The 15,237-nt window shown below is 37.6% G+C and overlaps 1 protein-coding gene across 1 annotated transcript in view; it reads right to left on the minus strand.

The window, feature by feature from the left end:
* Positions 1–15,237, minus strand: part of PRDM6 (PR/SET domain 6) — a 161,180-nt gene that overhangs the window by 30,132 nt on the left and 115,811 nt on the right. Inside the window, exon 5 of the mRNA XM_069087814.1 lies at positions 12,887–13,011. Coding sequence (XP_068943915.1) covers positions 12,887–13,011 — 125 coding nt within the window. The remainder of the gene's footprint in view (positions 1–12,886; positions 13,012–15,237) is intronic.

Raw genomic sequence — 15,237 nt, forward strand, 5'->3', positions numbered from 1 at the left:
AGGGGGGAGGAAGGAGGAGGGAGATGAGTATGATGATGAGGATAGCATGTGTCTATCACTTAAGGTTTGCAAAGCACTTCAGATAGGTTATCTCCTTTGAACCTCACAACAACTCTGTGAGTAGCTGCTATTATTACTCCCCATTTTACAGAAGAGGAAACAAGCTAACAGAGGTTAAGGGGCTTAAGGGACCTTGGAGTCACATAACTCATAGGTGTCTGAGGCAAGAATTAATCCAGGTCTCCCTGGCACCTTTCTCACACTCTGTGTACTGTGTCACTGAGCTGCCCCTGGACTGCAGCTCTACTTCCATTAGATGAGTCCACTTTCTTTCTCAAATACTGGTCCGTACCTTCCATGTAGATACAGTCTCAGGGACATGCTTAGAATATTGAGACTGTAAGGGATTTGCCCAGGTTCACATAGTCAGTACATCTCTGAGATTGAATGTGAACCCACAATTTCGTCACATTCTCTATCACATTCCACTTTTTACCTTCCCCCTTTTTGTCAAAAAATGACAAAATTACTAATAGGATTTTTTAGTATCTCAGGATATACTAAAAGGATTAGGACTGCACTCTGGAAATACAGAGGCTAAGAGGGATTATTAAACTCTACTATGATGTCAGATAAAGAACACCCAAACGAAAATCCTTTAAAAATTAAAAGTGGTGAAACATTTAAATTTATGATCAGTAAAAAGGAAGTCCAACTTGCCAATTAATTCCAAGATTGATGTACAATCTCAGAATATAAACTGGTTCAGTTTATATTATAATATTATATATTATATATATAATAATTATATATTATAATATATATTATATTCAGTTTATATATATGGTTCAGTATTATAGAACAATGAGAGTTAAATAACCTCCTAAAAATTTAGATAAATGACCTCCAACAGGTTACTAAGTGAAACTAAGTCTTTGTTGAGGGAACTTCCAGTGTGGAAAATTTCTCCAATAATGTAGTTAAGTATTTTATCTGCAGCTTCTCATCTTAAAGAATTGCCCAAGGGGCCCCTAGGTGGTGCAGTGAATAGAGCACTGGCCCTGGAGTCAGGAGGACATGAGTTCAAATTTGACCTCAGGCACTTAACACACACACACACACACACACACACACAAAACCCTAGACAACTGACTTTGGGCAAGTCACTTAACCCCAATTGCCCTGCATTCCCCCCTCTAGAAAGCAAAAAAAAAAAAAAAAAAAAAATGGCCCGGGAGGAAGGTGGGAAGTTAGAAGGTCTGGTGGATGAGCACCTCTGGGCCTGAAGTCAGGAAGCCTTGAGTTCAAATCCTGCCTCAGACACTTACTAGTTATGTGACCCTGGGCAAGTCACTTAACCCTGTTTGCCTCAGTTTCCTCATATGTAAAATGAGCCAGAGAAGAAAATGGCAAACTCCTCCAGTTTCTTTGACAAGAAAAACCCAAATGGGGTCACGAAGAATCAGATACTACTTGAACAACAACAAAATAGGGAGCTAAGTGAAGTATGGTCACATAGCTCCTAAGTATCAGAATTGGGACCTCTACCAATTATATCATGCTGCCTCTTTCCTTGGAATATGCCTTTAATCTTTTGAGGTATAGAAGCATAACATGTGAGGGGGCAAAGGGGCAGTATTCTGGTACACGTACAGATACCGACAGTTTATTAAGATGGTATCATCAATATAAAGGCAACAGGGAGCTGCTTTAGGGGGAGAATGGGGAACTGGAATTTTCAGGAACTTTGGTCTACTATATAGTTGGGAGGAGCCTTTTTCAAAAGCTTTTTCGTAGCCAAAATGGTTGGACCAGGTGAGGGCTTTTACAGTATTCACATCTGAGGAAATGAAGTGGCTCCTTCACTCAAACCAGTAAGAATTTGCAGAAGGAGCAAAAAGCCTTAGGGCCTCCTTCTCCTCTCAGCTCCTCAAAGCCATATGACTCCCGAGAAACAGGTCTGAGTCTTTGGCATTTTTGTTCGTTCTTTTTTTTTTTCTTTTTGGAAGGCAATTGGGGTTAAGTGACTTGCCCAAGGTCACAAGGATTTTTGTTCATTCTTTTCCATTCTAGAGTTAGGATGGAATCTCCAACCTGATCCATGGGGAGAGTGAGCCACAGAGATTCAGAAGTTCAGGAGTACAGGCCAGGTGTTATAGCCAGTCCAGCACTGAGCACAGATTGAGCATTTGAAATGGCTGCTGGGTCTCCAGTCCAGCAGAAGCTAGCAATAATTTGGACTTGACTTAGTGGGACCAATGGTATAGAGGATCTAAACCAAGTTATAATCCCCCACTCTCACTAGAGATTTAGGCAGTATGAAAGGGAATTATGCCCCTTGTTCTTGCTATTTCTTTGAAGTAAATGTCCTTTTGTAAAAGCTAATCTGATGTTAAGTAATTAAATGAAACTGAAGGATTAATCATCGAGCCCCTAAAATGGGAGAACAGAGCTGATAGGGGTTTGTCGAAATGGCAAGAGAAAAGAAGCATCCTATAAACCTTCAGTATGTAAGAATGTAGCCAGGTGGCAAAGGCAGAAGCAAGCCTGGCCCAGGGTATGGGGCACAGAAACAAGGTTATATATGGTTTCCTGTAGCCATAATACTTAATAAAGAGTAGGACGATAAGCCTGATTCTAAGGGCTTGAGTCATGCCCTACCGTCCTTTCATATCACAATCAGAAAACTGCACAGACGAAGCCATCAGTCTCACCCAATAATGCATTCCTATCGTATTATGTGTTAGCAGGAGGTTTGGGGTAGAAAACAATGTACTGTGGTTTAAGAAGCCATGTGGCCACAGGAAATCAGTTGCCTGAATCTTATGAATTAAGTTAGTTGACTAAGAGTTGGAGCCGTCTTGTATATTGGAGGTGAGTATTCTGGAGCTATAGTTTGTCATAATTTTTTTATTTTTTGGAGAAGTTTTTCATTTCCCTACCTATAGATTGCTTTTAAATCTGGGGTCAGCACCTGATGTAACATGAGGAGGCAGGAAAGCTCAGAGCAATACAGGCACACACACAGATCCATCTTGCCCTACTGGAAAGTCAGAGGGGGAATGGGGGAGGATATAGGAGAGACCAGATTGGGGGAGGGGATATTCAGTGGGATCGATGTTTTGGGGTGGTAGGTAGGGAAAGACAAGGAGAAAATTTGTAACTCAAAATCCTTAGTGGAAATGAATGATGTAAACTAAAAATAAACATAAAATTTAATTTAAAAACAAGAAAGCTCAGAGTAGAAGGAGAATATAGTCTGAACCCACCCTGGCTGATAGTGGCGATACTGAAATATTTAAGGATGCCCACTGTGTATCCAGTGAAACTATTTAACTGGTGGTTTGAGCATAATGCCACCTGGTGGAAAAACATATATTACTCTCTCTTGCTAGTTAAATTAGTTATGTGACAGCCTGCTTTTCTGCAAGTTTCCAGAGAACAGAACACTAGTTAATATATGCTGCTAATGCTAACAGAGCATCTCCATGGCCACCTAAAATACCTAAAATCACATATGTACTTATGCTTTGTTCTCATAAAAAGTAATGGACATACATTTTAACTCAAATGAAAAGTAATTATTGAACACTAAATGAACACTGTGCTATTGGATAGAATGGGATGAGGAACCTGTAGCCTCCAGGCCACATGTGGCCGTCTGGGTACTGAAGTGCATGCAGCCCTTTGAATGAATCCAAACTTCACAGAGCAAATGTGTGTGGTTTGATTCAGTTAAAGGGCCGCATTTGAGGACCTAGAGGGTTACATGTGTCCTGGAGGCCACAGGTTCCCCACCTCTGGGAGAGGAAGATACAAAAATGACCAAAACATTGTCCTTATTTACCATCAAACAGGGCAAAGATAAGGGCACACCATGCATATAAACATACCCCAGAGTGAAGAAAATTTATCTCATGATAAATGCATGAGAGAGATGTAACCACAGAACCTGAGTTGTGAGAAAAATCCTTATCCCGTCTTTTTAGGTTCTCACAACTGGATGGGGCCATTATTTGGAGGTATTTCTTCTTTATTCTATTCTCTTGAAATACCCCACCACCACCAAAAAAAAAAAAAGAAAAAAGGTAGGTGATAATTTGATGGAACCAGTATTTGCCCCAGTTCAGTAATAGCAACATCACCCTGAAGTTTCACATTATGCTATGTCAATTTAATGCTACAGGACAGCGAAAGTAGCAGGAATACTTGTTTAACATTTATTCCCAGGTGTTTTTTTTAATTTCCTCTATAATGAATATGAGTACACATTAGTCTTTACACTCTGCAGGAACTAGTCCCCCATTGGAAGCTTTGGGAGAGCTCACTCCTGCTTGCAGTTACGATCTGTTCACATGTGTCTTCTGATTGCTTCTTTTGAAAGGCCCACAGTTGACAGAAAGTGGCTCTCTCTTTGGAGCTCTATATGCTCCATTTAGAACTATTATTTATATAAAGCAGACAAACACACAAAAATTGTTTCCAGAAGCAAAACGTCTGTATGAAATTCTGGCTTCCCTTTGAGTCACAGGGTCCAGTGTGTATGACTGATAGCCTTACGGCTATTGAGGCAGGCATGCTATTATGATGGTGCAAAGTTATTCTATATGTCCAATGTGAAATGTGAGAGTAAAAGGTTAAAGAAGGTTTAAAAGCCCCATGGGAAGAAAATGACATGTTTTTGGTGGACTCCGGGTCTGTGTTTTTAATGGAATGTGCTTAATAACTATATATTCACTAAGTAAAATCACATTTTTCTGTCATTTCATTAACAAGACATAATTTAACCAAACAGTTTTAGTACCCTGAAATGACTATAGTAGAAATGCTCAATAGTCATTCAATAAGCATTTATGAAATGCCTGCTGTGGGCATACATAGCGCTCTAATGAGGCTCTGTGGGAGAATACAAAAGAAGTCCAATTTGGGACCTTCCTATGAAAAGATCTAAACCTTAACTTGTACATCTACTATGTGTTTTGTGTATGTGTGTAAGCAGATACCAAGATGACTTCCATCCTAATAAGGAAAACAAAAAGAAGATAAACATATAAATGTGCATATAAAAAGAAACAGAAGTATATAAAATGTGGTGATTTGCCCAGACGGGTACAAACAAAGCACTGTGAGAGTTCTTGAGCATTCCTTACTCAGTTGACTAAAATCTTTATGTGTTATCCAAGGTGAGCAGAATTAACATTTTCCAGGGTGAGCTATGACATTTACATGATTATTCAGTGTGCTAAACTCTGTCCTTCCACATATGTGCTGTTTTCTTCACACAGAGTGTTTTCTTATCATAGATTCCCTATACCTTTTATAGAATATGTGTGGGGCCTCCCAGAAAATCACATAGACCATGCTGTCCATACCCATCTGATAAAGTTTGGTGTTTTTTTCATGAGTAGTCAAACCTAACCCTTATAGTATACATGGTTTGCCCTTTTGTTTTGCTTTTTTAAGATGTTGCAATCTTTAAAGCAGGAACTGAAATCAAATGCCTGTAATACCCATTGGGAAAAAAGATTATGATCGTAGAGTATTATAATCAGTGACTTAATTCCTTTAAAACTTCCCTTAACCCTCAGAGATTTGAAAATGAACATACTTTTTTTGGTTGCATAATCTCCAATATCTCACTGCTTTATAGATTTTCCCCTCGGTGTTTCAGGTGCTAAATTAGATAGCACACAGATTCAGTGGAGTCTTAACTCCAAATATCAGCTTGAAAAACGTCTCATATGAATCTGATTATAGGATAAGTCAGAGACTGAGAAGCATATTCCAGTTTCTGCCAGGCAATGAATTTTCAGATAGGGGCATGGAGCCAAATCTAGATATTTCCTGACCCCACTTTTACTTTTCAGCTGTATGACCCCAGAGTGGTGACTGGCATATGAGCAGAAAAACAGCAGGTTATGGTTTCTAGACCAGTTGTTCTAAACATGTTGCTGCCTCTCTGTTCTAGTATTAGAATTATGAAATGGAACCGTATTTGCAAGTGTGTTATTAAACTTCATGTACCCAACTAAAGTATAAGAAATACATTCCCCCAAGAAACAACCTGTCCTTTCCAGTTCTTGATTATAATATTAACCAGACCCATATTACTCATTTCTCAGTCCAACATGAAAACCATTCTAAATGTATTTTAGAAATAAAGTTAACCTCTTGGTTTCTTTGTCCTCAAATCTCTACCTCTATGCCTTCATTCATACACTATGGCCTTGCTTTAGCTATATCCTCAGGGTCGAAGTTGTGAACCACATTATGAGCCTTTTGGGTACATCAGGTACTCTTGGATTGAATGTCATAACATAGGTAGGGAGTGTTATACTGAGATTCCAGCATAAACATAGGTGAGTAGGTGAGGGTATTTGAACATGGGGGCTTCCGTGTGCATAGTCTAGGTTCCATTCTGTGTCAGATCAGTGACAGAGAGCAGTTCTGGGCAAAGCAACCAAGGCATAGAGATTGTGTTAAATGAAAAGCAGTTGAAGGAACTAGGAATTTTAGTCCCTCTCCCCTCCCCCCCCCAAAAAAAAAACAAGAAAAGAAAACTGAGTGGAGTGCTTGATAGCTATCTTTAAATATCCAAAGAAATGTCATAGGAAAGAACACTGTTCTGTGTAGCTCCAGAAGGCAGACCTAGTACTAGTAAGTGGAAGTTGGGGGGGAGACGGCTTTCAACTTTTTAAACAGGAAATTTTGCTACTAACAAGACCTTTCCGAAAATGCAATGGATTGTTTGGGGAGGGAGGAAGCTCCTTCTCATTTGAAATAATACTTGCCAAAGATGTTGTAGAGACTGTTACTGCATTAAATGGATCACCCTTCTCACTCTAGTATTCTGTGACATTCTTATCCCTTAGTCTAATATCTTAAATTGACTCTTTTTTTTAGAGATTTATTTTTTCTTTTTTTTATTAATTTGTTTGTTTCCTTTTAGTTTACAAGATTCAATTCCAATATTGACTCTTAAAAATGACTAGGTAATAAAGTATGAATATGGACATTTTCTTCAATGAATATAGATATTCCTTTACATAAATAACAGAAATTATAATTTCTAGAGCAAGCCAAGGGAACAGGAGGAAAACATTACCCTTCCAAAAACTGTTTTGCAAAGAGGAAAAAAATGGAAAGGGATGACAAATATCATCATTTTTGATGAATGAAATAAAGACAAGAGGAAAAGAAGGCTCATGAACATTTTCTACTGTAGTGTTTTCTTGTTGTAAAACAAAGGGAGAAAAAAGAAAGAAAATGACATACTCTTCAAAATGAAATCCATTATCTGTAAACAAAATAAATAAATTCCCTTAATTTCTTTGTTTTTTTTTCTTCTTGGCCATATCTAAACAACACCCAATTTTCCAGAAGTTTCACACAAATATCAGTCAAACTTGTAGGGAAAAAAAGTCAGTTAAGTGGGTTTGGGGGCACAGTTTGCTTTTTTGTTGGGCTTTTTATTTTCCCACCATGCATTCAAACATGACAGGCCTTGCTTACTTTGCCCTTGTTTCCACTGGAGCAGCTCCATACAAATTACTGAATGAATGAAACTGTCTTTCTGAATTCAATTTATTCCAACATCTTTCTTCCCTTACCTGACTAGCTGTTTTTCCCTTATCTAGCAAGATCCCCTTTGTTTCTAAACTGTTGAGAACATTAAGCTCTTTGGGGAGTTGCTTTACTTTTTATAAAGTACCAGTTAACAAATTCTTATAGCAGTGAATTAAGAGGTACTCTAGTGGTCTTTGGGGACTTCTAAAGTGCCTAATTTACTCCCCTGAAGAATACAGGCATTATGAAATAAATTACAACAAGCTCCAAATGGATACAAGGCCTAAATAATATAATATATATATATAATTTATACATATATGTTTTATATCAAACATATATATATATATATATATATATAAATAAAAGTTGGAGAAGAGAAGGAGATAATGTTTCACAGCTGTGGTTTGGGGAGAATTCTTAACTAAATAATTCGCAGAAGATAAAATAGAGAATTTTAATTATATAAAATTGAAAAGGTTTTGATTTATTAAATTGAAATGTAGTAAAATTAGAAGGAAACAGTTGAAAGGGGGAAAATGTGTAGCAAATTTCTCCAATAAAGGTCAGCTATCCAATATATATAAGAAAGCTCAGAAAGGGACATCAACATCACAATTTTATGACTACTATGTTAATACACACTTTAAAAAACCCAATTCATTGTTTCATACGCAATCTCCCTTTTTGTTTTCTCCTACTTACTGAAATGTTCATGTTTGTTGATGATTAAATTCATAACTCAAAAGATATTTTTAAAAATTCGTAGGCAGTCATGCCTCATCAAAGTTCAACTTCCCCACACTAACAAATGGCAAACCCAACTGGGTTCAGTCAGAGGAGTTTCATTCCTATTTAGCAATATGGCATATCCATCCTGCTCCCTACCCTTCTTCTTGGTGATATAGACAACCACCAAACCCCATCTTGTCTGCTCCTAAAAATCACTACCTCCATTTTCTTTAGCTTGATTTTCCTGTAATGGACTACTTTCTAGGTCTTGTTTCTCTCCTCCTCCTCAGTGCCAGTGTTCAGTAAAATCTGTGATGGAGAAGTGCCAAGTATCAAGGAGAGAGGAAAAGAAGCCAGGATAGGATGGAAAAGCTCATTACAGCATGGTCTCATTGTCTCATTACTCTCCTAGCAAGAGTCAGCAACAAAACGGGATGAGAGAGCATGGGGAGGACATCCGTTTCTGATTGTCACTCTTCACTGTTTCCCTTTCAGGGCCTCAGTAGCCTCCTCACCACCCACAGACTCCCCATTCCCAATATGGCTCATTGTAACCCCCATCCCTTCTTGTCACCATACCTTTGACCCCTTGTCTCCTCTGACTCTACCATGATCATTATTCCCTCTGAAACCCCCAAATCTTTACCCTTTCACTCCAGAAGAGATGGAGTCTAGGACAAAATGTACTTGGGGCAAATAGGGCCCTTAGATAAATTTTTAAGACACACTAAATTGTTGGATTGGAAAGGAATGGTCTTGGGACACTTACCCCAGGACATGTTTGAAGGAGGAGAGAGAAAAGGAAATAGGGAAAAACTCACATGCCATCTGGAAGCTTCCTATTTTAAGCAATTACTTTTACTCACTAGGTGCTAAGCTAAATTGTTTCTATAATATGGAAGGACTGCAAGTGATGCCCTACACATTTTTAAGCTCGGGAAGAAGGTTCCAGTTGCCTTGTCTTAATAGCAGCTCTCTCCCATAGCCTCTCTAGTAATACTCCTCTTCCTCTGCACCAAAGCCCCCTTAATTCTAGACTTAATTCTCTACTTCATTTCTACCCTGTCTTAGCTCCTACTTCAGGGGACAGGAGCCATTTCATTACCAGTGGTTTGGAGCTAAGAGTAGTTAATTCCACTACTATACAGGAAGAAGGATGGAAGGAGAGAAGTTCTTCATGCTGGAACTTGTCAGGGGAACAGAGTATCTGTTCCTAGCTTTTCCAAAGTAGAACTTAGAATGGATTTTCCCATAGGAACAGTATTATAGATGGTGATTAGTTTCTAGAGTACTAATAGCACTATGTTTCAGGGATATTACAAGTTAAAGAGACTCATGGGATGGCCCAGGAAACTGACCACCCTTTATAATGTTGCTTCATCACAAATATATTTCAAGTCCCAGAAACCTGACTTTTATAAGTTTTTGGAATAAACCCGATTAAATCAGTTGGGAACTGCCTTCATACAGAGCATACTTAGAAGGCACACAGGAAACCAACAAGTAGATTATGTTTTCAACAATATTATTTACTTAACAATTTTAGAACAACATGGAAGTTGTACATTTAGAATAACAAGGAAGTCTAATGTGTTCTAAGGAACATAAAAAGAAAGTGTATATGGGAAAGATCACATGTTTTGGGTTAGATTATTAGGTAAAATTGTTTTTAAAAATAGGGACTCTCGGTAAAGAAAATGACTCAGGGTGAATAAGAAGAGATGGATTATTCTCTGATCTACATGTACAGACCCAACAACTAAATCTGAAGAAAAATTATGAACTCGTATCTAGACCCAGGACTTCAGCCTTTACCACAACAAAACACAGAATACAAGAGACAGAAGGTACCTTAGAGACTATTTTATAGATAAGGAAACTAAAGACCAGAGACAGAAGTGATCTGTCCAACGCCAAAGAACTAGTATCAAAGTCTGGATATGAATGCAGATCTGGTGATGGCAAAGATAGCATTATGTTTCAGCTCCCAGTTTTCTTATTAACAAAACACAAATCCCTAGGTCATATTTCTAAATGCCATCTTAAAGTTATACTTATTAGCTACGTGACTCTGGGCTAGTCACCTAAATTTGTTGCCTCAGTTTTCCCATCTGTAAAAGGAAGGTAATAATAGCACCTACCTCCCAGGATAGTTGTGAGGATAAATAATTAATTTTAAATAATACTTTTAATAAATAATGATTATAATATCATATTTAATAATAATAAATAATTTTAAAGTCTTTAGCAAAATTTAAAGTACTATATAAATGCTAGCTATTTACTACTATTACTATTATAATTATCTCTACCATACCTCACTTCTAGGGCTATCTATGATGAAGTACACCAGCAACCTTAGATATTATATTGAAATAGAATAACAATCTTTATATTTTAGGGGTAAAGAAAGAGTGGGGGCTGGCAAAGAAGGAACATCTCCTTTGATTATGTCACATTGTTTTCTGATTATTTTGTACATGTAAGTCTTGTAGCACATATGAGATTATGAATTTCTTGAGATTTAATAATAAAAATAATGTAATAAATAAATATAAAAACAAAATATTTGAATAAATATTTTAAAATTTTTAATAAAATAGATTAATAAATTTAATATAAATTTATTTAATAAAATAAAAAACCAAGTCTTATTTTTTTTTTGCTTCCATTGGGCCCAACAGATGTTCAGTGAATACATGGAAAATAACAATAATAATCATAAACAATACATTGTATGTAGAGCTTTAAGGTTTATACAACTTTAAAAAAAAATTCTTCCATTTGATTCTGCTTGTGACTTAAAAATTGTGAAAAAGGTAAGAGGTTATATTAAATGTTAAAGGGATAACTAATGGGAACTAAAGCAGCAGATATCAAAAGGTTTTGGACACAAGGCTACAAGACATGTAGCTTATTAAGGGACTTCCAATGTACCTGGTTTTGTGCTAAACACATTTTTTAACAAATATTTTCTCATCTGATTCTCACAACAACCCTGTGAGATAGATGCTATTATTATCCCTATTTTATAGTTGAAGAAACTAAGGCAAATAGAGGTTAACTGATTGGCCCAGGGTCACACAGCTAATAAATGTCAGAGGTCAAATTTGAACTCTTGTCTTCCTGACTCCAGGCCCAATGCTCTGTCCATTGTTCCACCAGGTGCCTTTGTGGAATATTTATTAAACATGTCAGATAATAGCCTTAGAATTGGTGCTGCCTGTGGGGCGGCCAGAAACCCACCTGAATATGGTGAAATTGGAAGTGTAGAGGGAGAAGCAGTGTTATGATGAAGTAAGCTTGAAGAGTTTGAATAGGTAAGAGTATGTTTGAATTGAATATTTGGCATTTTGGGAAGGATATAGTCTAATAGTAAATATGGATATGAAAAAGGGGAGGTAGGTATTAGAGATGATGTACAAAGTTATCCAGGCACAGGTAAGCACTTAGCCTTGACCCTCATGTAACTGTGAACAGGGCCCTAGTCTCCCTCACCCCGTTCACTGCCCAACATGCATACCAGCATGGATAAGCTGTGATGGGAATAACATCGTACTTACATGAATCAGGAACTTTCTGAGCTTTTCCCAACCTGTTTTGGGAAAAGAAGGTCCAGAGTGAAACATGAAGGTCCTGAGTCATTTGTGACTATGAGTGGCAGGTTTGCCAGAGGAAACCACTGGTCTATGGGTGTCATGATATCCTAACCTATCAATCAATTAGCTACGCACAATGTCAAGTGCTGGGGAGACAAAATCCAAACAGAGGCTGCAAGGAAAATCATGTGTATATAAGGAAATAGAAATCCATGTAAAGCTAAGACAATATGATTTTTAAGTGGGAGACAGTAGCAACTGGGCAATCAGGAAAGGTCTCGTATAGGAGATGGCACTTGGAGTTGAGCTTTGAAGGAAACAAGGCGTTCTCAGGGGCAAAGGTGAAGAGGCATTCCAGGAATCAAAGCCAGCCTCTGCAAGGATGCAGAAATAGTAAATGGAATTTCATGAGTGAGAAACAGGAAATAGGCCAGGTTGGCTGGAACACAGAGTGTTGTAATACATACTCTTAATACATTTTAAAATGTAAGCTGGAGTCAGATTATAAAGGACCCAAAATACCAAAGAGCAGAGATTGTATTTGTAGGGGCAATAGGGAGCCATGTTGATTTTTGAGCAAGGGAATGACACGGTCAGATTTGTGCTTTAAGGAAGATTTCTTTGGTAGTTGTGTGAAGAATGAGTTGAAAAGAGGAGAGAAGAAACAGGGAACTCAATTAGAAAATTATTTCAATAGATCAGGCAGGAGGTGGCGAAGGGTGGGCGAGTGAGAAGCCAAAGACAAATGTAACAGATGTTAACAGAGGTAGAGTTGACAAGACTCGGCAGCTGGATGTGTGGTAGACAGAAGAGTGAAGGGTCTGGGGAAAATGGAAGGAAAGATGATTCAGGTAAAAGGAAATCATGAAATAAAGAGTTGCACACATTCTCATCGTATGCCAAATTTTAATAATTAGAAACCATTTTTAAAAGCTAGCTTTTAAACACTGATTATGAGACATGAATTTAGAGCTGAAATAAGTTCTTACAGTTTTCATCCTGGGCAATGCACTGTAAAGGGATCCCAAAGAAAGATGTGTAGCTGTCATTGTACCACACCAGAAGCTCAGTGCCCCTGGGGATATCGATGCAGGCTCGGTAGAATATATTTGACCTATTCAAAACAAAAAGAAAACCCAGCTTAGTAACATGTATGATGCATTTACTCTATGCACACTTTTATAGCTTTCAAAAGTTTCTTTCCTGTTGTTCCTAAATAGTCTCTGTTTCCCATAAATCTGTACCCACCTTATCATCACCAGGCCTCAGTTAGTGCCTATAACCAAGTGCCTATAAACAACTTGCATTTTATTTCCATAGTTGTCCCATGAGAGATTTCTCTAATGAATCAGAAGGTTATCTCATCCAAAAAGGACTGGAAATCAACAGCATATAGAAAAACAATCCATTTTGCTCTGAGAAAAATCCTCCCTCATCAAAAATAGTAAAGATACTAGTTCCCCAACCTGATTGGGACATTGCCCGTTTATTTGTAAAGGAAAGCATTAAGGAGATTTCTCCAACTTGTAACTGGAAGTTACCAAATCTGTAATAAAATTAAACTGTCCTGCCATGTAAGGACCTACTAAAATAAAAATTCTTTTGGCCCCTTTCTTCCTAGATTTTGATACAGGAGAAGAGTCAGAACCCTGAGTCAGAGAGAAATTCAATAAATACAGGAGGAACACTTCACTCTGAAAGATTAGGCACCAAAATGATACAGCCAAAGTACAAAGAAATGAACGTTTTTTATAACAGCTAGTGTGGTGGAGAAAAATTATCTATGGACTTAAAAAAAAAATGTGAGACTTCCATTGGTTTTTTTTTTCTTTCAATGAAGAATTGCTACAAATATTAGCCTGAAGTTCAAGATAAAAGTGTTTAGGGCTGGTAAGCCTTAAATTTAGTCTTTCTGTAAGGAATTGGCCCTAGCAGTGCAATTTGTTCCTTGTATAACACTGCAGACATAAGGAGAATCCTTCACCACATTTTTCATGGCAGTGAGATATGCACTTGTCAACATATTTTGTCACCACAAAGTGGCTCTTGGCAATGGGATCATAAAGATCAATAAAAAAGTGCAGATTCTCAATATTTTACTTGCAGCTGCAAAAATTTCATTTATCTTGTTATTTTCCTCACTCAGTGCCATTCTGTCTCACGAGGGCACTGCTAGCTAAGCAGAATGTTTTTCCCCAACATTCTATGAATATCTGACAAAAACACCAGCCGTTGTCTGGCCTTCCTGACCCCTCCTTCTCTAGCATTTCCCAAAGCTGTGCATTTTATTAATTCTTTCCACCATTACATTAAAAAAAAATCAAAACTAGAGCCGTGCTATAAATTACCGACATCTCCTAACTTGAGAAAAATCAAGACTACTTTGTACTTCAACCTTGTAACATTTCATCTCTCCATTTGGCTTCCCTTAACATAAACACAGTGGTCCGGCAAATGAATGTGCTAAAACCAAATGACACACTTTGCTGCTGAAAGAGCAGAACTGTTTTCAAGCAATGGGTGGTCTTCTTAGGCTTGGAGTAGGCCGAAAGAGAGAAAAAAAGTGTAAGTGTACACCGTTCCTTACAAGCAGACAGAGCTTCCAAAACTCGCAGAAATCTCTGCATGTTGAAGCACATCAAAGGGATTTTTCCCTTTTCGGATAATATTTCCTTTGCTGACATGTATTTAGTATTGTGGATGGATGACTCATAAAGATAGCTTCATGGCGTCCCCACACAGTTGAAGAAGAACACATGCCAACAAACATTATTGTCAGCCTCAAAATAAAAACAAAACGTTCAGCTGAGGGTCAATCAATCAAGGGCGCTTTGAAGAAAATTCCATTTAGATATTACAAATCATAACAGAACGAATTTAAACCAGCTGACTTTTTGTGAAGAAGACGTCCATGCACAATAAAAATTAGGCTGGCTCTTCGGTGTCCAACTTTTCTATTTTCTTACAACTTGGACTGAGTCATTGATGATGGATGCCAGTTTTTTAAATTGTGTTTTTGTAGTTCATTTTAGAAAGATCTGAAGTAATCGAAAACAGATCAGCAGAGTGAACTCTAAGTAAAAGCTCCATCATGAAAGGAAAGTTGTAAAATTCACTTAATATTGACAGATGGTAATAACTTACTCATGACCACCTTCCTCTTAGGCTTTTTCTCAGTTTTTTGAGATGTGGCATTTGTCTTTAAAAGTTCTCTTGGTGCCCAAAGCATCATTAACCTTTGCTGAATAGATAGAAAAAGTCTTAGCTCTTCCTCTTGCTGGATGTTTTATGAAAACAAGCATCTATATTGAACACAAGTTAAGACTATGAATAATATTGG

Source organism: Petaurus breviceps, unplaced genomic scaffold, assembly GCF_028583685.1.
Source record: "Petaurus breviceps papuanus isolate PSGF00001 unplaced genomic scaffold, PetGlider_PUasm1.0 183, whole genome shotgun sequence".
NCBI classification, from domain to species: Eukaryota; Metazoa; Chordata; class Mammalia; order Diprotodontia; family Petauridae; genus Petaurus; species Petaurus breviceps.